The sequence below is a fragment of the Phalacrocorax aristotelis genome, chromosome 18 (assembly GCF_949628215.1).
Source record: "Phalacrocorax aristotelis chromosome 18, bGulAri2.1, whole genome shotgun sequence".
Lineage (NCBI taxonomy): Eukaryota > Metazoa > Chordata > Aves > Suliformes > Phalacrocoracidae > Phalacrocorax > Phalacrocorax aristotelis.
Genome location: NC_134293.1, coordinates 6,899,372 through 6,923,782, shown reverse-complemented (window position 1 = coordinate 6,923,782; position 24,411 = coordinate 6,899,372). Strand labels below are relative to the sequence as shown.

Genomic DNA, 24,411 nt, shown 5'->3' with positions numbered 1-24,411 from the left:
TTATCTTAAATTAAAACTATGTCCAGTCCTAAGAAACAAGTGTTGTTTATTAAAAAATAAAATACATTGAAAATACTTTCACAAGAATATATACACATACATAGAGATACCATGGCTTTGATCTTTTGGACTTAAAAACAGGCTTACCTCTATAATCTTAGAAATAAAAAAAAACGGTAGTGTTTTAATACAGAAACCACACATCAGCAAAGTCCCACATCAGCAGTAACATTTACGTCATTACATTTGGTGTAAATTTCAAGACAAAACAGTAAACGAGGCTTCAATAAAAACAAAATTATTTTTTGAACTTATGTTCTAATTAGAGGAAATAAAGAATAAACTTAAAAGGTTAAAAACGATTCTGTTATAGGTTGAACAGTATTGGAGAAAAGAAATTCGACAAAGGGAACAGACTGTCATATTGGTTTTTGGGTTACCTCGGGGGTTGAATTTGCAACTGATTATTACTCGTTGCTTGCTCCAGACTTGACCCAAACTAGGACATTGATTACTTGAAACGAACAAGTTAATTCAATACTGCAGAAATGCCAATTGTTAATTTAATTTGTTGTTCTTGATTTCAATGGGATTCTTAAGGGTAAGGAACGTGGGGCTGGATCACTAAATGCTGATAAAATTATACTTTAGACTAGTTTAAGAAAAAAAGGAAGAAAATCTCCATCGTGTGCTTCTACTGAAAGCTCTTGTTTGTCTGTGCATAATACACTAGTGATATTCAGAAACCAACAGAAGCGGTCCTATATTCAGAAGCTGACTGCCAGAGTCCAAGCAGGTTGTTGGCCGATGAGTACAGCCAGTGCTAAGTGTTTCATCTACTTAATGCTGCGCTATGAGAATTCTTCCTTTGGGCAGCCACATCCCCAGAAGAACTAAGCCTGGTACATAGGCTAAGCATGGTGGTCAGACAACATCTTTCTGACAAGATACTGAAAGCCCTGAACAGCAAACCGAACTGCTTTTACTCTGGGCTGTTCCATCTGGGCTTTAGAAATACAACAGCGCTTCATTCTTCCGACACAACTATCAGATATATTCAATGCATTTTATTGAGGAGAATAAACTAAACCCCACAGCTCCCTTATGAGGTAGGTACGTCAGATTCTCTCTGTTTCAAAGCAGAAAATTGAGGCACAGTACAGCTAAGTCTGTGACACTGCTTGAACCCAGTCCTCCTCCCAATAATTTACTCTAACAAGAATAAAAATGGATGAAGTAATACAGATATATAAATGGATCAGTAGTCCTATCAAAATACATAAACTTTACCTGTAACAGTTTACTTCATTCTATTGAAATACTGGCTAAAAAACCCCAAAGCGGTCCTGATAAATGCACTATAATAAAGTCTTTAAAGGAAAAGTTTATGATAACAGTTTTATAAAAATCTGAGATGAATCCTTGATGGACTTAATTCATTTGGTGGACAGAATCTCAGACTTTAAAAAAAAAAAAAAAAAGAAAAATGAGATCATCTGATAAGACTGTTAGACGGAGGCTGACGTTGCATTTGATAATGGGGCAGATTTGGAAGCATTTACTGCGCTGGCTGCAAAAACTCTGACGTGAACACAGCTTCTGCATAATCCTCACACACATCCTGCAGCTCTGCGGCCACATCACAAAGGGCTTCTTCTGTTAGTTGCTCTGCAAGACTGAGGAAGAGGGAGGGAAAAAGAAACGGAAAAGGTTCAGAAACTCAGATTTCAAATTCTAGTCATGCACTCCATTCGTATCAATGCTCTGATTTTAAAAGGCCTCATGTTTTTTTCATTCTTTCCACTGCTCAGCCCAAGAAAAGATCTGATATGTATTCTGATGTGTCGTATAAGGTGTCAGAAATTGCTTACTTCAGGATTAAATGTGTTGAGAGATCTCAGTTGCTTCCTCTTCTCAAACTCTTAGACAATAAACCTGCCTTGGGAAGAAGAGTTAACATACTGTGGTGCTCACCCGAAGGCCACTGAAGTAAATGGGAAGCTTCTTACTGATTTTAGCTGCCACTGAACCAGGCCTTACTGAGAGTAATAAAGCTTAAGCAAAAGCGAGGTGAGACATTTCCCTTTTCAGTGATCTCTGTACCACAGCAAATGTTACAGAAGGGAAAACTATTTTAGTGTAAGAACACAATTGTTTACTGGCCTCTTGAAAAATTCTCTTCAGAGTTTTGCATATATTCTAAATTATCATAAAGTTAGTCTTTCTAAGACCTTCTGAGCATAGCATGGGAGTGTTTCTTTTAAACATTGTGCAAGACTATTTTATATAAAAAAGATGTATAATGCCCTCTGGTGGTAAGAATAAGCCCATGAAGCATGCTGGCTATCGGACTGCATTGGCCGTTTGATTTCAAGCTACAACACGTATCAGGCAAATGGCAGCAGTGGAATTCAGCCGTCAGCAGGAGTGATTCGCTGCCGTTTAATCCATCTGCCAACGCCAAGAAGGTGCCAGTCCTTGAACTGCCGGGCCTCACGCCAATTAGGAAAAGGAGTACAGTTCAGAAGGCAGCGTGACGGTACTGAGAACTGACAAGGCATACTTTGGTAAATTCAAATAGAGTGGTCTAACCACAGTGATTAAAACATTTGCCTGCTTATCCACAGTTGGGCAAACCACCAACACACACGCAAGTCATCCCAAGTATTGCAGGACCCGTTCCTGGAAACACTAACGCAGATGCCAGATGTTACTCAAATGAGCTGTATCACTGATTTCAATGCTACTACATTAAAAACGTGCGCAGAAGCTGAAAAACTCTTGGCAATTAAGCCAATCTGCCAATACAGACAATTATGGCAAACCACTCCATCTACAACCACTGAAGTGAGATTTTGTAATTCTTTCTTAATATTCCAGAGTTTTCTTCTCTCATTTCTCTCCTCTCATAGTCAGAAGTGTTCTGATTTCCACTCTCAGGGAGCTAACGGCCCCTCTCTACCAACTGATGTTGTGCCAGTATTTCTTCAGTTCTGAAAGAACAGGACTAGCGAGGTTCAAGGTCACCCTGTATTTCCATGCTTTTTTTGGGTTGGGACTTTACAAGACCAATAGGTGATATCTGAAATATTTCACACATACTGAGAACAATTTCTAGGCAATTGCAGGCGATCACTCAAGAGAAGTGCAAGGAAATGATAACCAGTGATATCACTTAGTCGCTATTCCTGTTACTGAGCAATCAAAACACTTGTTCGAGCTTCAGTGCAAGGTGGGTATTTCAGCTTACATCGCCCTGCTCGCTCAGCAGATGTTTAGTGTGGTAACAATTTCTCTTTGCCAAGAAATGAAGAGCAGAGAGACTGTTACTTACTGTGTCATCTATTTGTATGTGTATTGTCTTCTATTTGTACTATTTGTACTAAGGGATGGTGAGCCACCTGTGTCACACTTCCCCCAGTGAACTCTGTGAAGCAGGGAGACCTGGGGAAGAGGAAGCACTGAAATCTGTGCTAAGGCCAGCGGTCTCTTTTTAAAGTATTTACTGTTGTTCCTTGAAACATCAACTTCATGATCCCCTACCACAAAGATTAAAATTTGCACACTTAATTACAGTGCTTTCTTTTTCACTCCGAAAAGAAAAGTTAGTTTTGTTTTCCTTCAATTTAGCTGTTACAGATAGTCTTCTGAAAATAATTTAAGTTACCCTATATTTCACACAGTTGTTTTCATGGTAGCACCATAGAAAGATGTGAAAAATAATAACTTCTTCGGGACATTCTACTCCCATATCCTTTTGTTTTATCCAACTACCTTAAAAATCCATGAACATCAAGTACCAGTAGAGAAACAGTCCAATAGCAGACTGCTTCTACCTCCCAAATCTGGCTTTGGAATTTAAATGGCCCCCTCTCCAATCCTGTCCTGAATAAGGACAGAAAAACCTGATCATCAGCTGATACATTCCTTTCCAAAACACAAAGACAATTCATATACCTCTCAGCAATCTGCCATGGATTGAAACTCCCTACTGCCTCATGGGAAATAAGCTTTAAGTGATGCTCGTATCTGCTGTTATAATCCAAGATGCTCTGGAGCATATGCTTTGGCACAGAGAGAGACACACAGCACTCCTTCTGTAGAGAATTCCGAGTCAAGGGCTGCAGAACGTCATTTCCAGTCTGCAGTTCCTCCTCTGCTTCTTTGTTTTCATCAATATCACTGGAAATATAAAACAGTCATTAAGCCAGAACTAGATTTTTAAGAATCTTTTCGAAGGATCAGAAAATCTTTCCAAACAGTAACCATAATTTTCTGTAATGAAAACTTCATCATGAAGACACACGGCTCACACGCACCGCAGCTTAGCGTAGGGCCGAGTGTTCTACTTACTTGCCATCAAAAAGTTTTTCAGGTAAAATGTCCATTTCTGGCTCTGTGCGTCCAATTAATTTGGTTATCTGAATCGGATGAGGAGATGTAGGTCTTTTAGCTATTGGTGCCATGTATTGTTCTAGAAGGAAGAAAATAACATTTTAAATTGTTTCATTGGAAGAGAAAAACTACATTTACTGCAGGTAAGTCCTCACAAAGACTTTTGCTTCTTTTAAGGAGAAATCCTTCAGATAAGTATTGAAGGTGACAAGCCCCTAAAATGTAAATTAAAGACAGAATTTCCAAGAGCTCAGTGTATTAAAGCTGAGCAGTTTAGAAATCCTACCCTTAGTATAAATAGTTTGTTGTGTCAGTGAATACTTCTAGAGGAAAGATAGAAAATACCGCTCTCAAACTAGCGTCGTCTATTAAGCTTGGCGGTAAATCCAAGACACGGGGGGAAAAAAATCCAACAAGATTTGGGCTCAGTCTGCCCCAGCCTTATTGTGAGGTTCTTCAATTGGCGTAAAACAACACAGTTCCATTAAAGTCAGTATGTGATCAGATACTCAGCTTGGAAAAAATCAGTGTAGCTTCACTGCTGTACTCAATCAAATAGTAGGATAAAGAACAGAGCAGGGGAATGGGAAAAACAACGGGCATAAGCCCTCCTTATTAGCATGCCACTGTGGCAAACAATATTAAAGTACCTACATGTATGTATAGGAAACATCAAACTGTTGTTTAGAATCCTACCTTTCATCAGTGAACACTGTCCTGCTACTATTACTTAGGTCCCTCTCAATTAAAAATTTAATCTGATGTGAAAAGTTAGTTACATCTTTCATCTGAAGGACTTTACATTCTTTCATTTATTATCCAATATCCAATTTATCCAATAAAAACAAGCAGGGAAAGTGTGAATAATGTCAACTGGAAGCATTTAAACTCTGTTTTTTTCAAGGATTAAATACCTTTTGCTGAAGCACATTGGATAATGAATTCTGTACAGAAAAATCCAGATTTTCTGAGGCTGTGAAAATTAAACTTGCATGTATGCTGCAAGATCTAAGGCCAATATCACCATCACTTGTAAAGAATAAGGAAAAATATTCTAAGCTTAAGTAATTTAATATTATCTTCTGTGTACTGCCAGAAGAACCTCAAACTGTCATGGATTCACTGCTACACTAGTATTTACCTAACATTCGCTCTTGAACTCTAAGCCATTTAAACTGATAGTTTATTAAAACAAAGGAAAGAAACCGGGAGAAGCAAACTAGAAGACAAATATCTGCTGGCTCCTGCCTAAGTAAATCAATAGCAGGAACAGACAGACTGTTTCACTATACCTTATCTCATCCAGTGAACTCTTAAGAAGAGTTTTGAATTCATCAGCGTGAAAATGATTCCTGCTAAGTAATTAATGGTGTTGCAAAGGAATCAAGTCAAATGAGAACTCACTAAACACTCTTTCCAGGATTAGGATTTACAGATTTGCCAGTCCTTTTCTCAAAACTGAAGACAGGCAAGTCATGAAATGCTTAACATGAAAACAAGTGAAGTGGCTTTAGGATACGTCAGGCTTAGAAAGTAAACTAGCCGTCTTCTGGAGTAAATTCAAGTAGCTTCCAGATGAATTGGAGTGTGTGTACTTATGGAGCGTCCTCTTCACTGCACAAAAGCCATTACTCACGTTTTGGTCAAAAAGAACATATCTAAGCTAAGGAATGACAAATGCCTAGAAAAGGGACAACAACATTCAAACTTAACATTTGATGACTGGAAGTATGTGTGAAAGACTCCTATTCTTCAGCTAAACTCCACTAGCAGTGCTTTCCATCCAAACGCAGCCCCAGCAAAGGCAAGTAGAAAATGACAGCCTGTCCTCAGATGAGATCCTTCCTCTTTAAAATATTGATTTTAGAACTGTATTTTAGAAACAGCCCTCTGAAAGGAGTACCTACAATAAGAAACATGTCGGGATGGTGCTATTTGATCACACATAATCCAACGATTTTGATTGCAAAACATCTGAATTTAAAGATACACATTACAGGAAAAAACAAGTTGCATTAAAAAGGCACTTACCCTTTTTGTCTTCCTGGACCCAGAATTCCGAATCACTGTACACAATCTGGGTGAACCTCCTGCGTACAGCCTCCTGGTATCTCTGGTTTTGAACACACAGATTAATCAATCAACACATAGTTAGCAGTTCAGCTGTACTAGTTATCACCCGATAGGAAAGCAGGTCATGATCCTCCTCAGTCAAAGTAGGCTTACTTTGCCTAGTTATAACAAGAACAGGCGTTGGGGGGTGAAATCACAGATAATCACCTCGTTCAAAATGCCATACTTGAAGACTCAACTAGTTGCCAATACCGTGACAACCCCCATTTCAGACCAGCAGCAGTTAGCCACACAACTGAAGGGCCCTCACGCTGTTCCTGCCTTACCAACAGTGGATTCAAACGTACGCTTAAATGCCTCATATGGATAAGGACAGTCCGCAGTGTAAGCTTCACGAAGTTGGGATAAATTTCACTGACTAGAAAGGCTGAAATAAGACTTGAATCAAAAGCTATGGAAAAGCTGTTCAAAGACAAATTTTTAAGAAAGCAATATATGAGGAAGTTCAAGTCAGGTAAATGATAACTTCATGAATAGAAAGATGGATAAATAAGGGCACAGATAACCATGTATTTGTCGGACTTCCCCATGTTGCTCTGTAAAATATTTTGGATTGCCAAAGCATATTTCCTTGAGATGCTCATGCTACTAGAACACTAAAAAATGAGGAAAAGAAATTCCATAAATATTCAAATACTTTCCAGTCTGTGAGACCACCAACATAATCACCATACTGATTCTCCCATTCGCATATGATGATCTAAGCCATGAAGCCTTGAGGTGGGGAGCAAACTCAGGTCTACCAACTCTAAAGCTAGCAATAAAACCATTAGGGCAAATGTTCTTCTGTTCTTACACTACTTTTTGCTGGAAGTGCAAACTCCTTCCAAGTCTTTCATCTAATACACTGATCCAGTCAGAGCTTGCTTCATTTAAGAGCATGGATACTTAGAGATATTACAATTTATGTACAGTAAACAAGAAATTGTTACTATTGAGACCAACCAAAAGAGAAAATCTTACTTCAATTTCTTCCATTCTTTGCAACATTGACTCCAGACTGTGAGTGTCAGCCATAGGCAGAGCCTCGGTCTGGAGTCTCTCATGCTGCTCCATACTCCACAGTTCCTGAGCAGTATCTTCCAAAAGATCATCCAATAGCTTTTCACTCAGAATATCTGCATTTGCTGCAACCTGCTATTTTAAAAAACAAACAAACAAGCAAACAAAAAAAACCCCACATAACCAATGCAAGAAAGAAAGAAAAGAAAACCCGAAACAGCTGGAGGCAAAGAATGCTTACAAATCAAGCATTTCTTACAGCAGCTCACGGAAATAATCCAATTGGCATTTCAACTTCCCCTTTCAATGAAAATCCAAATAAATTCCCGTTTTTCTTCCACCTGCACAATAAGCCCAATCAATAAAACCAGCTTACTATGTTCCTACCAATAAAATCAATGAATATGGAAAAAGCTTGCTACACAGCTATGTTCCCAAATTGAAGATGAAACTGTCACCGATTCAGGGATCACCCAGGAATTCAAGAAAGTGATGTGAAGGCCCTCATCTTACAAAAACTATACACGTTTAACTTATCATACAGGAACTGTTTCACAGCAGCTCCAGGAGGCAATGAGGAAGCCGTAGGTTTCAGTTGTGTCCAGTATTACCAGTTAGCCATGGTACAATATCACTATTCATTTATCTGTATTATTTTATATGAAAACATTTTTCCCTCTAAGCAACTTTATGCATTCAAGGTCATTCAAAAATGTAGAAAAGAGATGATGTTAGAAGGAGCTTTCTTGTTGTTTCCTATTGTACACAGTTACAAAGCAATACTTTAGAAGGCATGCATGCCCATGTGCTGACACTGTTTTAAAGATGTGGCTTATGTAAGTTGAAATTCCTAAGTTTGGGAAATCAGCATTAATTTTCCAGATGCACTCTGCTATATGGAAAAGATAAAAATTAACCTTAAATGTCAAGCAGATTTGCTCTATGACATACAGATAGAATATACCTCCTCAGCCGCCTGCGTTAAAAGGTGGTTTATAAATGAAGAATCTTTCAAATGACAGTTTGTTTCCAAGGACTGATCTTCTAAATAAAATGTAAATCCTCTCATGATAATCAAGCTTTCTGTATTACTAGTCATTAATATTACTAGTCCAAATTTATTTAGTCATTAAATACGATATTATAAGAATTATTAAAATAATCTTATGAAGTCCAGTCATGTTCAGCGTGGAACTATTATGACCATTCAAAAACAACTTGGAAATGCATCTACTTGACCAGAAGCTACCAAAATATTTAATGCAGCTTTGCCAAACTTCATTACAGCAATTCAAGACCCACATACTGAAATGGAAACTCATTCTCCAAATGTCCAAAATGGTGTTGACTATATAAATACAGGTTGCATTAAGTTGAAAAGAAACAGTGTGTTGCCCCTTTATAAACATTTTACAGCTCTAAAGGCATCCTTCGAACAATGGCATGAGCTTGACTGTATTACCTGTGTCCTATCTAATAGAGGTTCTAAGCGCTCCTGTTCTGCCTTCCCAACTTCGCCTGCACGCTGGGTCGGAGAAGCACTTTGCGACCTACACACAAAAGAACAAATGACAGTGCCATTCTGGAACTCGGTATGACAACAATAATTTTAAAAACCCGAACACATAAATGTCCTTTTTGGGGGACTGGTGGGAGTGGGGAGACCATATCAGATCTGACACCATTTATTAGCTCTTCAAAGTAAGTCATTACCTTAACTTTTGGATTTTTTTCATTTCTCCTCTGCTATGGTCAGTTAGAACCTTCGTTCTTCTTGAATCTTCTGCTTCAAGCCATGCTAGTCTTCAGAAACAAAACAGTAACATAGGGGGTTACAAAACACACATTCTAACAACTGAGGAATGAAATCATGTGATTCTGAGTATTAGTTTAGAAAACTTGCAAAAAACTTTAGAGAGAAAATGAATACTGACTTTAAGACCATATACACCAGGCAATTCTGCTGAGAACGAGGGATCTTCAATTATGTTTCTGGTACTGGCAAACAGGCAATTTCATGGCTATCCACAAATACTGCCCGGAAAGACAAGCTCCTTATCTGGCCATGCACGCAGCTGGATCAGCAGTTGGATCTCCTGCTTCAACTGCCACAAACAGCAGTCCCCAGGCAACTAAATTCGGGGAGCCCTGGTCTACGGGATGCTGAATGTAGTTTAAAACAAACAAACCTGCACTCTGTCACTGGCTAGGACAAAGATATATATTTTGTCCTTCCGGAACAGGGAGATAATATTTACCTTCTTAATACAGTGCTGTGCATATCCATTCTGCATACCGTGCATTGTCAGCGCCCTGCCTAGCACAGTTCGGCCTGTGACTCCCAGACAATACTTGGACCTGATCCAGGGAAAAGCACAAAGCAATGGCTCTTCCCAGGCTGTATCAACGAGGTCACTTTGTGCCGAGTGGGAAGAGAATGCGACTGTCCGGCGGCGAGCTGTGCTGCGCCACTTGCCTTCATGGCCTGACAGCCGGGCCAAATCCACCCGATTTACTAGCACAGACACAGCAGCACCTCCCCAGGCAAGCAGGGTAAAGGCGGGTTCCACGAGGCTGTGAACGTACCGCTTAGGTGAAACAGGCGGAGATGCAGGGCTTGCAGGCACGCAGGGAGTTCCGCTCTCCTTAGCAAGCCGTTTGCTCTCTTTTAGCTGGAAAGCTATAGTTGCCTCCTGAAATCGGGCGTGCTTTCCTTGGGGCTGTACCCGTCTTGATTTTAGAGATTTCGGCATTCCCTTAAAATTAACACCATTACATTAAAAACATATATTCCAGTTGTTGAATTTTTAAAGTATTTTGCATTCTGCTTCAGAATTTGCCTTGAAGTCATGCCCGCTGGCTTTGTTGCACACTTGACAGATGTGGAGGTTTTACAACTGATTTAAAGGGAAGTACAACTGTGCCTGAACAGACCATATGCTTAATCCTGCACCTATTATTTCTGCAAACAGTTCCAATTTTTCCAATGTTGCTCTTCACGGGGAAAAGCTTCTTTTGAAATTTTCAGAATTATACTCTGTGTTAACTCTTAATAAATCCTAATAGAAGGTTTCCAAGGTAACATTTTATTCAGCCGTGAAACTATAATATTGCCATATTTGTATTTGCTACAAGGACACTTAGACTAGTCCCCTCAGTATGAATTATTGAGATGCTTAACCTTCCTGCTCACAATCCTCACCGATAGATATGGAAAGCAGGAACAGTTACATATGCATACATCTATGTTACTGTATCAGATCTGATTTTTCAAGCTGAAGGTGATACTCTGAGGAAGGAAAAAAAAAGCATTTAATAAAAAAACCCAACTATTTGCAAAATTTAGTACTCTGAAATATGCTTTAAAGAACTCATTTGTTTGCATTACAGAAGCCTCTTGCTGGCTGCAAGAAGGACTTACCAGAAACCAGAATTTGTATTGTGAAGTTTTATAATTTCTGTAATGAATTAAGCAAATCTGCCTAAGTTATATCCTCCTACTAACATTAGCATTAGCACAACATTACTGCTGAGTGCATTTTTCATGATGGAGGATGACCAATAAGAGGACAATATTTCAGCTTTAATTTCAAGTTGAAAAATAACCATGCTAATTTGAAACATGAAACTAGTTCCGGTGAAAGTTTTCCTTGCTAATTCTGATGATCCAAGGACTGGGAAGCTGCCATACGACGACAGGCTGGGAGAACTGGGTTTGTTCAGCCTTGAGAAAAGGAGGTTCAGAGGGGATCTCATCACCATGTACCAGGACTTAAGGGGTAGTTACAAAGAAGATGGAGACTCCTTTTTACAAGGAGTCCCATGGAGAGGACAAGGGGGATGGACACAAGTTGCTCTTGGGGAGATTCCAATTGGACACGACAGGGAAATTTTTCACAGTGAGGACAGTCACCATTGGAATAATCTCCCCAGGGAAGGGGTTGGCTCGGCCACGTTGGACACCTTCAAGAGTCGCCTGGACAGGGTGCTGGGCCGTCTTGTCTAGGCTGGGCTCTTCCTAGAAAGGTTGGACTAGATGATCCCTGAGGTCCCTTCCAGCCTGGGATTCTGCAATTCATTGTTTCTAGTTGTACAGTGCATTTCCAAGGAATAATACTACTTTAAAAAGAAATTTGATGAAATAGTCATAACCACTTGACAGTGTCTTACATTATATAACAAATCCCAAGGTCAGGTAGAAGAAAGCATAAATTCTGCCATCACTTCCATACCTGTGATTTTGCAGGTAATAACACGCCTTTCTTCTTCAAAGGGCCACTTTCAAGGATGGGATTTTTTTTTACAGCTCTAGCTCTCACCAAAGCATCTGTGCTTCCTTGTAAAGTGGTATTTCTCTTTGGAGTACGTGAGTCATTTTCTTCTCGGAATTTATTGTGCAATATATGAGCACAACTGTTTGCCTTCTGAACTGCTGAAATATTTGCAATATGTCAATGTTTATCTGCATCAAAAATAATAAACAAACTTTCAACTCTAAGTTGAAAGGGGCAAGAATCATCTTTATTTCTACATTTGATACTTCTGTTATGCTAGGTATACCTGATCATGAGCTTCTAAGCTCCACCATAATTAAAAAAACAAAAAGAAAAAAAAAGAAAAAAAAAACCCCTTGTGTTTCCTGACAAGTATTAAATACATAATTTTTCTTACACTGTTTCAATGAACAGGAAATTTTTGGGTTTGTGTGCATATACATATCTGTATACATACAGATATTTGAAAATGCACATATCTCTGAAAAATGGGGTCTAGGGAGTGATAACAAAACATTCTTTTTTAGGCAGCAAGACGTGGAAACCATTAGATGCCTGTCAATATTCTGTCTCTCTGGACTGCCACAGATGAATTCCTCTCATAGAATTCTTCTCGCCCTTACCTAGGGGTAGAAAGGAATACTTACTGTTCTGGTAAAAAGCAGTATGAGGTATGAGAAAGACACCCCAAAGAAGAAAAACAATTAATATATATAATATATATAATTAATATAGGTTATATAATAATGTAATAAGCTATAACGGCTTTCATGAGATGTCAAAATACTTCAGGTGGTAAATTTCTCTCACAACACTTTAAGAAAGAATTAAGCCCACTTCCTTTCGTATATGAAGTAAAAGAAAAAGCAAAGCAATTCCCAAAGGTTGCACGGTGAACTAGTAGGGAAGAAAACCAAAGTCTTCAGCTTAACTATCAGTTAACATGTCTCTAGGTACTGAAACTGTGATTACCGTGCAGCAGACGTTAACATTACTGAACTGGCAAGAATAAAAGACAGCCACCCCTCTCAAAAGTAGATAAACTGCACAAACCAAGGAAATTCTGAGCCAAGGTTTCAGTATATCTTTTCACTGTAAACAGTTAAACAACGATAGCTTTGTTGGAGAATTGCTAACAGTCGGTGACTTTGCATTCCAAAATAATATATTTATACGGTATCATCTAGGCGGATACTCGGAATATTCTGTATGCACCATTAATGTCAACTTGTAAACTGCCATTTAGGTGTACACTGCCGAAAACCAGTCCAAGTGTAGCCCACGGTAAAAGAAATGGACAAAAATAGGAAGAACACGATGGTAATAATAATATAGTTATTAAGGGGCATATAAACCTGCAGGTCTCAGGGGAACAGCTGAAAGAAGTGCAATACAAGGCTACGTGAATCTGATAGCTACATATTGGCTGTTACATGCTTCTGACCGACAATACGTAACATACTACAAAACTGAACTGCACACAATGAGTTAACTGATAAAAATGTATTTAATAATTCAAATTACAAACCAGTCAAGAGACTCCTGGCAGCTGGAGGTTTTCTAGGTTCCTGTCCATGCTGTCCCTTTAAAATGAGAGGTTTGTTTTCTCCTTTTGGAGATGTAAGCTGCTTTCTGGCTGGAAACGTCTCAGTGTTCCTTGGAGATTTGCCCTGAGATGCTGAAATACATTTCTTCACTTTTTTGGGTGTTTGTTTCTTTTCCAGTAGTGAATCCAGATCCTGCACCAAATATTTAGAATTTTAATTACTCTCTCAGTAAACGATGTAATAAAGAGAAGCAAATTCACAAGATTCTAAGTAGTTGGGGCTTTTTTGGTGTGGTTTTGGTTTTTGTGGCAGTGATTACTCCTGATAGCTTGTTCATGCAGAAGCTTCTTTATATCTCAAATCTTCTAACTTAAATCTTACAAAAAGGCTTGCATTTTTGTATTTACAATTGACTCCAGCAAATAATCTGCTTACAGCATGTTCAAAAAGAAATGGACACAAAGGCTGCAGGCAAAAAAAAATGCCCACGTGACTATGAGAAGACGACAGACACCTCTTCCCATGCTGAGTCCAAACGTAAACAATTCTACCTCCTTTCCTCTTCCCAGGCAGTTATAGCACTGTTACTGTTCTCACATGCAGTTCAGAACAGTAAAAATGAAACCACAGCTCTTCCAGTTCACAGCTCTTCCAGTTCGAACAATATTTTAATGAAAATAAAATATCTTATGGCTATTGTATCAGTTGCTTTTATGCAATTTCATTAAATAATGGTTTCATAATAGTCCAGGTTACACAGGTTCTTACTTTAAAAAAAAATAACCTTGCAGGTAGGAAGTGCAGCAGGAAATGTGAATCAGAACTTTTCTATTCCACCAACAAGTTTTAAGACATGAGATGTCACTAACAAAAGTCATTTGAAAGGCATAGAGCTTAAATAACTCTTGTAGCTGCAACTTTATCTTCTGCCTGGACAATTCTGCAGCCACCACCACGTGTAAAGCTCAGATGCTCATCACTAATCCTGATGACAAAAGCATGCATTGCAAAACAATAAACATGTAACTCATACCACTGCATAAAACACAATTCTCTCAGTCCTGAAAATGGCAAATGAATCAGAAACTGGTGTTTTATTACCACTATCTCTACCCGTCCTCATTCTACCAGGACAGCCAATAAGGACTGGAACAGCATCAACAACAACAGCAGCAGATAGCTTCCGTGTTAAGGATGCAACTCTGTTTTACATCACCATTATTTAGGAACTTCAGAAACACATACAGCCTTTAAAAAAACAACAAACCCGCAACAGTAAGATATTCTGCCACTTCATGAACATACGATATAGTTTGCAGTCTCATATTTCACTACGTCTTTTCTGCCTTAGCAAAACCAAAATGTTTTTTCCTACCTCAACTTGCAGCAAAATATCTATGATAATGTCAGAAATGGAAGAATCCAATTCTAGTTTGGCAGAACAGAGAGACAGTTGTCGAATGAGACTGCCCAATTCCTTGTAGTGGGTAGGAATCTCCTGCTCTGTTTGATCTTTAAACTGATTGGCAAATGCCTGCAAGGCTCGTACAGCTCCTCTGTGTGCTGCCGCCAATCTGGATACTGCTCGAGACTGGAAAAATGAAAAACAAATGCTTTAATAGCTACAGTTTCTATGAACACTGATACTATTCAAAGAATTGTTGCCAGAATTTCTAGGAGAAACACTCAGGCTTGGGATAATTCTGCAGGATATGAGGCCATTTGTGAGGCAAAACAAAACAGGCATTTAAGTAATCTACTAAAGGTACTACACAACAGTGCTCATATCAAGTATCATGCTAGCTTCAGATCAAACAGCCTGGTTATAACATATTCTGATGTTTCTACCACCTACTGTGCCAACAGAGTACTGTAGTCACAGACCTGACCCTAATGAGCAACAATCGCCCAAACGTAGAACATTCTCCGTCCTGCAGTTCTTGTTACAGAAGAAAATACAAGGGATGGAAAAGCACAAGAGAACAACAGGACAATACTGGCCAAACAGCAGGCATGATCTCAGTACTGCCCTCCTGCAAGATGCTGCGCAGAGAAGGAAATCAGAAGGGAGGCTGGTAAGACTGCGTGACATCAACTGGAAGTTAAAAAATGTAGTCAAGAGTAGAACGCTGTGTTATTCAGCAAAGGAAGCAGAAGGAAGGAATTAGAAGCCACAGAGAAGTGGAAGACCAACAACCTTCCTCTCCAGCTTACTGCAGACAGATAAGAACTGAGGAGAAGTGGGAAGCAGCAAGGGCAGCATCACACCAAGTGAGACGCACTGTGAGAATGAGATGAAAGGTGCACGACACAAAAAATCTCCCTTCTGGAGGGGGCTTAGGGACCCCAGGCAGTCAAACTCAAGTTAGCCAGAAAACGTTCTGTCGATAAGTTACTCTCAGCCTGAAGGATAATTACATCTTACCTTTTTAGTATGTCTGATTCTATGAGGACTCAGTTTCTCCAAATCATCCTGAATTTCTTTTACCTGTTTATCAAGAAAGGAGGAGGGGGAAAAGTCAGTCCGAATTCGTTTCATGTCTATAAATGAACAATTACTCTTCACTGTAATGTCTGAATGAAACTCCTATTTTTTGAACTGTGATGCACGTCCCTCTGTCCAGTCATGAGAGAAATTAATCGCACCGTTCAGATTTAAACTAGAACGCCACAGAAGGTCAGAGATAGCTCGATCAAATTTCTCTTGTTTCAGTTTATTTCTGCCAAATTCATCACAATCAACTAGCTCCCTTACGTCCCAATTTAAAACGCTGGTTTCTACCTGTTGCTGGAGTACATACAGCATCCGAGCTGACCGTGCAGCTTGTTTCTGTCTCCTCCTGCAAACTTGTTGCTCTTCATCAGGATCTAAAACTTCTCTTTCTCTCCCTAAAAATCATGAAATGTAAAGTTTTATGTCTCAAGTGAACCTGTGAAAATCCCTATTAAGTCATGATAACAAATATAGTTTAGCAATAAGCCTCTCTCATGCAGAACCAATGTACATCGTATCATATACTTTGCAGGGCTCCCTTGAGCAGTAATGCAAGCTAGTTATTTTAACTCTAGGTCATGTTTTTATTTAGAATTTGACTAAACATTCTTATACAACATAGCTTACAAAAATCACGTGACCCCTTAGCTTTATGACAAAGTTGCAGGTAGAGCACTCAAAGTTAGGAACAGTTAAACCTCTGGCTAGTTATTACAAAAGAACCAATGCAGCGTATACTGGGGCTGGCTGGGGGGGAGTGAGTTTTCTTCACAGTCACCAGTATGGTGCTTTTTTTGGATTTAGACTAAACCAGTGTTGATAACACTTCAGTGTTTTGGCTATTGCTGAGCAGTACTTCCACAGCACTAAGGCCTTCTTTTTTTTCAACAATGCCCTGCCAGCGAGTGGGCTGGGGGTAGGCAAGAAGCTGGGAGGGGACACAGCCAGGACAGCTGATCCCAGCTCACCAAAGGGATATTCCACGCCATGCTCAGCATTTAAAAAAATCAAGTTATTTTTGGGGAAGGTAGCCATTGCTCACGCGTTGGCTGGGCATTGGGTCTACTTGTGGGAGCTAGTGAGTGATTGCCTTTGCATCACTTGCTTTGGTTTTTTTCTTTCTTCTTTCTCTTTCCTTCCCTTGCTAAACTATCCTGACCTCAACCCGTAAGCTTTCTTGCTTTTAGTCTTTCTATTCTCTCCCCCGCCCCACTGGGGGGAAATGAGCACAAGCGTGTGGCGCTGACCAGAGCCCACAACAGTGTCAGAAAGCACATTAATCCTGCTACTGCACAGCCGTAAATTAGGTGAGTCAGACTTGTGAAATTTTACCAACTCTCACCCCCTCTCTCATCACTGATAAGAATGTGGTTAATTATGATACTGGCTTTTGCACTCTGTAGTCAACAGGCCTACAGACACCAATGTTTGTTCACCCACATTATTAGATAGCCTACCACACCTTTACTGTCACTGTAGTTTGGACTGTGGGGAGAACCACAAAAATTCAGAGGTATTAAACCCCACTATTGCTTAAACTGGCTTGCCATTCTAGCTTTTATCTCCTTTTGAAAAAAGTAGATGGCTCTAAAAAATCCAGAACTAAATATGGATTCTAATCCAAGCCAGAAAACAAAGAAAAATAAATCAACAAACTCTGTACATTTATATGACATAATTATTATTCAGTCTTACACCTTTTTTAGTCAGTTCTTCAATTTTCTGGACATAGCTCCTCAATTCCTTTTGCAGCCGCCGGACTTCCTGCATGTTTTTATCTCCTTTTTTGTTTACATTTCGCTTGGGGTCCAGCCCTGTGTCATGGGTTGGTGGAGAGCCCAAAGCAGCTGGTATTAGCTTGCTCTCATTTGGTGTGTAGAGATAAACTTTAGCACCAGAGGTGGTAGTCTCCACTTTGGAAGGCTGACCAAGTTTCTGCTGATATTTGAAGCGAGTTTGAGACCTCAGTGCATTTTTATTTTCTGAACTTTCAAATACTTCAGTCTTCTGCTGTTGTGACTTCTGGGCCAACAATGGTTTATTGACAGCATCTCCAAACACTTGCTGTTTCACTTGCTCTTCAAGATGCCTTCGCTTTATGTCCCTTTTGGCTAGCTGAATAGCCAATTTTAGTCTCTCTTCAGATACTACTGAAAACATGCCAGGGCTTCTTATGCCGGAGTCCTCACCTCCAGCTGGATTTCTCTGGTCATTGGATGCCTTCAGTTTTTCTATTATAATTGGGCGAGGGTTAGAGAATCTGAGAGCCAAGTTCTCTGGAACTGCAGGAACGTTTCTATTAAACTGGAGCTGGTCCAAAGAGTAAAAAAAAGCTGACGTTACACAGAACGCTTTACACAGGTGATGTACCTCTAGAGTATAACAGGAAGGAAGACGGATCTTCTTTCATATTAGAACACATTCTGTCATGATGGTATTTCTTGAATGCACGCAAGGCGTTCCGTCCACTCGGACAAATGCCAGAATTCAAAGTTATTTTGAATTAAGCATTTAGAACATCTTGCAAATAACATTAGGCACTGATCTGCAACTTAGGGTGGGCACTTCAGGGAGGGTACACATGTTGAAACATCTGCTCCAAAGTGACTGGGCAAAGGACACTGAATGCCCTTATAAAGATTTTCAGTTCTGACGATGAAATTACTGAGTTATAACAACAATTAACATTAGTAATATAAATAGATATTATTATATCATAGTCATTTAGTAAGGCAGCACTAAATTTACAAAGGTAAGAGAGGGAGATGTATGTTGAAGGAGAAATGGAAAGCTGAAACATGGTACCAGAATAAAGTTTCTACGTTCCGTTTCCATTCAGTAAAGCAAGAGGTTAAGATAGTGTATTGGTTTAGACTGGGATAGAGTTAATTTGCTTCACAGTACCTAGTATGGGGCTGTTTTGGATTTGTGCTGAAATCAGAGTTGATAGCTGCCGAGCAGTGCTTACACAAAGGCAAGGCCTTTTCTGCCTCTCACCCCACCCCACCAGCGAGTGGGCTGGGGGTACACAAGGAAGACAGCTGACCCCGACTGACCCAAGGGATGTCCCACACCATATGACGTCATGCTCAGCAGTAAAATCTGTGGGGAAGGACGAGGAAGGAGGGGATGTTTGGAGTTACGGCGTTTTGTCTTTCCAAGTCACCGTTACATGTGGTGAAGCTGCAGAAATGGCTGAACAGCTGCCTGCTAATGGGATGTAGAAGGAATTGCTTATTCTGCCTTGCTCGTGTGCACAGCTTTCGCTTTACCTGTTAAACTGTCTTTTTCTCAACCCACAAGTTTTCACACTTTTCCCCATCTGTTCTCTTCCCCATCCCATTGGGGGAGAGTGAGTGAATGGCTGTGTGTTTAGCTGCCTACTAGGATTAAACCACAACAGACAGGTGAATAATGTTTACAGGTGTCGTTTCTGATCTATACGCTTAACAAAGGACAGCGTCAAGATTACGTACGACAGCATCATGAAAGCAAGTATGAAAATCTGACACTCACTAGTGGGCTACCTCAGGAAATGGGTCATAATCATATTTTTGTAACGATCACAAATGAAAACCAATTCAGCATCACTGCAGAAGTCAAGTAATACCTGTGTTTGTAAAGCCTTTGCTTCATTCCTGTGTAGCTGGGTAGTGAATGCAAATGTAGCATCAGACATAGCTGGCTTACTTGGTCCCATCGCATGGGCTTGATGCTGAAAATCCAGTTGTTTGTCCTTTGCTTACAATTACAGCTACAAATGTAAGAAGAATCATACATTAGATTAGATTAGACCTAGACAAGCTGAAGAGGTGGGCCTGTGAGAACCTCATGAGGTTCAACATGGCCAAGCACAAGGTCCTGCACCTGGGTCGGGCAACCCCCAGTATCAATAGAGGCTGGGAGATGAAGGGAATGAGATCAGCCCTGCAAAGGAGGACTTGGGGGTACTGGTAAACGAAAGGCTGGACATGAGCCAACAAAGTGCACTCGCAGCCCAGAAGGCCAACTGTATCCTGGGCTGCATGCCCAGCAGCGCGGGCAGTGGGGCAAGGGAGGGGATTCTGCCCCTCTGCTCCGCTCTGGTGAGACCCCCCTGCAGCGCCGTGTGACCTGTTGGAGCGGGTCCAGAGGAGGCCACAAAAATGCTCCGAGGGCTGGAGCACCTCTGCTACAAAGCCAGGCTGAGAGACTTGGGGTTGTTCAGCCTGGAGAAGTGAAGGCTGCGGGGAGACTTACTGCAGCCTTTCAGTACTTAAAAGGAGACTATAGGAAGGATGGGGGCAACCTCTTTGGCAAGGCCTGCTGTGACAAGACAAGGGGTGATGGTTTTAAACTAAAGGAGGGTAGATTTAGACTGGATAGAAGGAAAGAATTTTTTACTATGAGTGTGGTGAAACACTGGCAGAGGTTGCCCCGAGAGGTGGTCGGTGCCCCATCCCTGGAAACATTCAAGGTCAGGCTGGACGGGGCTCTGAGGAACCTGATCTGGTTGGGGATGTCCCTGCTCGCTGCAGGGGGGTTGGACTAGATGCCCTCTAAAGGTCCCTCCAACCCAAACCATTCTGTTATTCTGTGATTCTATGATTATTTCAGCCTCTCAGGAATAATCCCAGGTCTGACATGAATAACAGATAGAGAACCAACCTGAGGAGGCATGTAGAAATGGAAAACCTATCATGTGTGCTCGTACAGGTGGCACACAAAATGGAGAGTGCAATCCTGGCGGTTAAGACAAAAATTTACAGTTTATTCTTTTATACACCCCCACGGAGAGACTTTGAGGCTCACACTATGAACCATAAGGAGACTGCTGTAGAACTTTTATAGCTATTACTTAGCTAAAAGGGAAATCATATATGGCAGGAAGAAGAAAACAGACTAGCCAGACAGCCTGAGGCAATGCTCAAGGCAGCCGGGTCTGTGCAAAAAATATTAGTGTCAAAGGAAAACAGATCAAGGGCATGCTCACACCTAACCCTCCTCCCAGAGAAGGATTTAAAGTAAAAGCAATGTGTGGAGACAGCCCAAAACGTACGCCTCCTCCATCTGTCTCTGGGCGTTTTAAAATGAGCAGGATCCAATGCCGCGTTATGCTGTTAAAACTTTCTACCGCGACTGCCTTCCCGGCTTTGCCTCCTCTGCCCGCACCCACCCCCCCCTGCCCGCACCCCCCCTTACCGCACCCCTCCTCTGCCCGCACCCACCCCCCGCACGCACCCCCCCTTACCGCACCCCTCCTCTGCCCGCACCCACCCCCCGCACGCACCCCCCCTTACCGCACCCCTCCTCTGCCCGCACCCACCCCCCGCACGCACCTCCCCCCCGCCCGCACCCACCCCACCCCGCACACACGCCCCCGGGGCCCGGGCGCCCGCTGCGAGGGGCTCCGCTGCGGCTCCCTCCAGCCGCCCGCGGGTCGGGGCCCGCCGGCCCACCTGCCTCGCGTCCCAGCCCTGTCGGCGACAGCCCGCCCCCGCGGGCCGCTCCCCGCCTCACGGCCTCCGGCGCGGGCGGGACCGGGACCGGGACTAGCAGGCCGCCGCGCCCGCTGCCGCTGGGGGAGGAAGGAAAGGAAAGGCGGGGCGCGCCGGGGCCGGGCCGAGACCTACCGGGACGCTCTTCAAACCCGCTCCTGGCAACCGCCGCCGCAGAGGCCGCCGGGAAGCGGCGGGGCGGGCGGAGCGGCGCGGAACTACGGTGCGCGACGCGGCCCGGGGACGGAGCCTGGCCCTTCTCGCCGCCGCCATGGGCTGGGAGGAGAAGCAGGTTCGCGGGTACCCCGAGTTCGTGCAGACGGCGCAGCGCTACCACGGCCGGCCCATCTTCGCGCTCTTCTGCGGCGACAAGGATGCCGAGGGCCGGAGCTGGTGCCCGGACTGCGTGACGGGTGAGGCCCGCGGGGCGGGCGGGACGCCCCGCTCCCCACCCAGGCGGCCGGCGGCGCCCCGGGCGGCGGGGAAGCGCCCTTCTCCCTCGGCCGTCGCAGGGCCCCCGGCAGAGCGGAGCGGCCCCGGTGGTGGGCCGCCCTGGGCGCTCAGCCGCGCGGGGACGGCGCTGGCCGCTCCCCTCTCGGGCCGGCGGCGTGCCCCGGCCCGCCGGGACGCGCCGCCTCTCTCGCGTCTGCCCGAGGAAGCCGGAGAGGCCCCGGGTGCCCGTCCTGGAACGCGTAGGGCCGGCCACCAGCAGCTCCCGGTGCAGAGCGGCCTCACGACATCCCGCCGCCGCTATCGAGGATCGCGAGTGGACCGGGCGAGGTTGGGGTTTCAAGCTCTGGCTGCAGTTGCCAAGCTCGTGAATCTAACCGGCGGCCTAGGCTGCGCCTCGGAGCTGCTCCAGCTGCTGCCTCGCTAACAAGCTGTCCGTGCTGCCCTCGGCTTTGCTAGCCCCATTGCGCTGAACGGCCGGTAACGTAGCATGTTGTTGAGAGCAGACTGGTACAAAGGGCCAGCAAACAGATGTGAATTGTATGATGTTAATTCAAATTACCTCTGCTTTGTGTGTCGCGAGGCAGAAGTGACCTACCAGTCTGGCAGCAGAATATAAACGCAGTTCCTCAGAAAGCACTGCACTGAACTTTCTAGATCATACACGCCCGAGTACATTCGGCAACTGCTTGCCGCTGTTCTGATGGGCTTTCATACAGATGGGAGGCAACCATTATTTTTCTTAATTGTTAAAGCAGAAATTGGCCTTTACTCAAAGAACAGTCCCTTCAATGTTGGGCATGTAAATTCTGAAAAGCTTGTGCATAATCAGACAAAATACAGATCTCTACCTGAAGCAGACAAGACATTTAACGAGCGGTCTTGCTGGTGAAGTAGATCCATGCAGTTCTGTAGCACAGTAAAAGTATTAACTGCTAATAGATTTTAAAAATTACTCCCTAGCTGAACCGGTTGTGAGGAAGGAGCTTCATAACATGCCCGAGGAGTCTGTATTCATCTACTGCCTAGTAGGAGACAGAGCCTAGTAAGTAACTGTTTCAGGGCCAACAACTGATGTAACTTTGCTGTTCGTGGACTGGAGGTTAACTAACTAGTTGGAACAACTGACTGAACTGCCCTTTTCTGCAACAAATGAAGGTGGTTTGTTTTTTCTTTTGTTTGCTTTTTTTAAGTTTTGAGGTCAACACCATCCCTAATGTGAACAATCTGCATGTTTGTTCTGAGCAGTGGGTTGGGGAGGCGCGAGGCAAAGACCTTTGAATCATCCTCTTGAAGGCATTTTAACAGGCTAACTTCAAACTGCACCTCTGCAAGCTGTGCTTAACCCCTTCTTCCTGAACAGCTGGAAAGATCCCAACAATGAATTCAGGAAGAATCTGAAACTAACGGGAGTGCCTACACTACTTAAATATGGAACAGTAAGTGACTTACTGTATGTTCTGGACCTACAGGCATTCAGATGGGAAACGGGCAGGCGCTTACGGCTGTAAATGACTTAGCCACGCATGTTTTCTGATACTCTCTCTTGTTTAAAAAGAGCAGTTAGGAACAGCTCCTCTGCTCCCAGGCATGCACTCTTCCTGGCTCAAACAGTACCTCAAGAGAGAACTACTCTGCTTTCTGTATAATGTTGTCTATAATGAACGTATAGTAAAGAAAATACGTATGCTTCGTGTGTAGTGGTTGAGGGGTACAGAAAATTCTTAGCCAACGTATTGTTAGCTTCCTGACTTGCAGCTCCTCAAATTTTAAAAAATCCAAATGCTGAATTATGGGAGTGAAACCAGGTTATGTGCAGTATAGTCTTGCTTCAGACAGACTACAGCTCAAGTTTTAACTTGTGCGTATTATTTAAATTAGCAGCTACTTTCTTAGAAATGCCTCTTCCAAGGCCAGAAAACCCTCAGGCTCTTACCTTACTCGCTCCATTCCCCACCCCACCCTGGAAAAAAAAAACTGCTGGAGTATGCCTAATGTTTGTATGCACAAATGGCTCTAGTCTAGAACAGGCTTTTGAATTGCCTCTAAAACATCTCAACTTTTCTTTCAGCCTCAGAAGCTGGTTGAAGAAGAATGTTTTAAAGCGGAGCTTGTGCGTATGTTGTTCACTGAAGACTAAATCCTCCAGCAGTCAATCATTAATGAAGATGTTAATCTCAAGTTATTTGCAGTGTCCTTTCAAGGAATCCTTAACCTTTCTTAAAACTTCATGATTCATTACTTCAGGCTAGTCAAGATAAATGTATTAAATTCCAAGTCCAAACCTTCCACTAAAATCCTGCAACAAAAAACGCTGTATCCTTCCTGTTCCTGTTCAAATAAACTTGAGTTTGCAAACACTCCATTTTCAAAGGAGCTGGGCTGATGTTACAAACAGCGGGCACCTACAGTTACTGAAGAGTACAGCTTAACTGCCAAGTTACACCTGTAACTGTGAATAAGGGGAGGGAGGGGCAGAGGGGGACGAGAAACAGAAAAACCTGCTTATTCTTCCTACATCTGACTTCAGGATTGTAGTAACTATTCAGGTAGTAACTGAAAGTGTTAAGATACATTTTCAGTGCCAGAGATGTTTAATGGCTTATCTGTTCAGTCCAAGTATGATATGCTGAAGGTTG

The 24,411-nt window shown here is 42.4% G+C and overlaps 2 protein-coding genes across 6 annotated transcripts; one reads left to right on the top strand and one right to left on the bottom strand.

Annotated features, from left to right (window-relative positions):
- Nucleotides 1–22: 22 nt before the first annotated feature.
- Nucleotides 23–21,593, bottom strand: KIAA0753 (KIAA0753 ortholog). 4 transcript variants are annotated; one of them, XM_075112997.1, is made up of 16 exons: nucleotides 21,458–21,593; nucleotides 19,456–19,599; nucleotides 17,543–18,155; nucleotides 16,134–16,240; nucleotides 15,777–15,839; nucleotides 14,727–14,942; nucleotides 13,333–13,543; nucleotides 11,763–11,962; nucleotides 10,117–10,286; nucleotides 9,244–9,333; nucleotides 8,993–9,080; nucleotides 7,492–7,665; nucleotides 6,427–6,508; nucleotides 4,354–4,474; nucleotides 3,958–4,182; nucleotides 23–1,676 (listed from the first exon to the last, which is right to left on the bottom strand). In XM_075112997.1, the coding sequence occupies exons 2-16, from the start codon at nucleotides 19,543–19,545 to the stop codon at nucleotides 1,559–1,561; spliced, it is 2,568 nt and encodes an 855-aa protein (XP_074969098.1). In that variant the 5' UTR covers nucleotides 19,546–19,599; nucleotides 21,458–21,593; the 3' UTR covers nucleotides 23–1,558. The 4 variants fall into 4 exon arrangements, with proteins under 4 accessions (XP_074969098.1, XP_074969100.1, XP_074969099.1 ...); XM_075112999.1 differs by having other exon boundaries at nucleotides 28–1,676; nucleotides 7,492–7,662; XM_075112998.1 differs by having other exon boundaries at nucleotides 28–1,676; nucleotides 11,763–11,959.
- On the top strand, nucleotides 21,352–24,132 carry TXNDC17 (thioredoxin domain containing 17). Of its 2 annotated transcripts, none has more exons than XR_012663604.1 (4): nucleotides 21,352–21,735; nucleotides 22,736–22,817; nucleotides 22,966–23,211; nucleotides 23,844–24,132. XR_012663604.1 is itself a non-coding variant. In XM_075113013.1 (4 exons), exons 1-4 carry the CDS (start codon nucleotides 21,594–21,596, stop codon nucleotides 23,910–23,912), a joined length of 369 nt encoding a protein of 122 aa, XP_074969114.1. In that variant the 5' UTR covers nucleotides 21,352–21,593; the 3' UTR covers nucleotides 23,913–24,132. The 2 variants fall into 2 exon arrangements, 1 of the variants encoding a protein (XP_074969114.1); XM_075113013.1 differs by having other exon boundaries at nucleotides 23,136–23,211.
- Nucleotides 24,133–24,411: the final 279 nt, after the last annotated feature.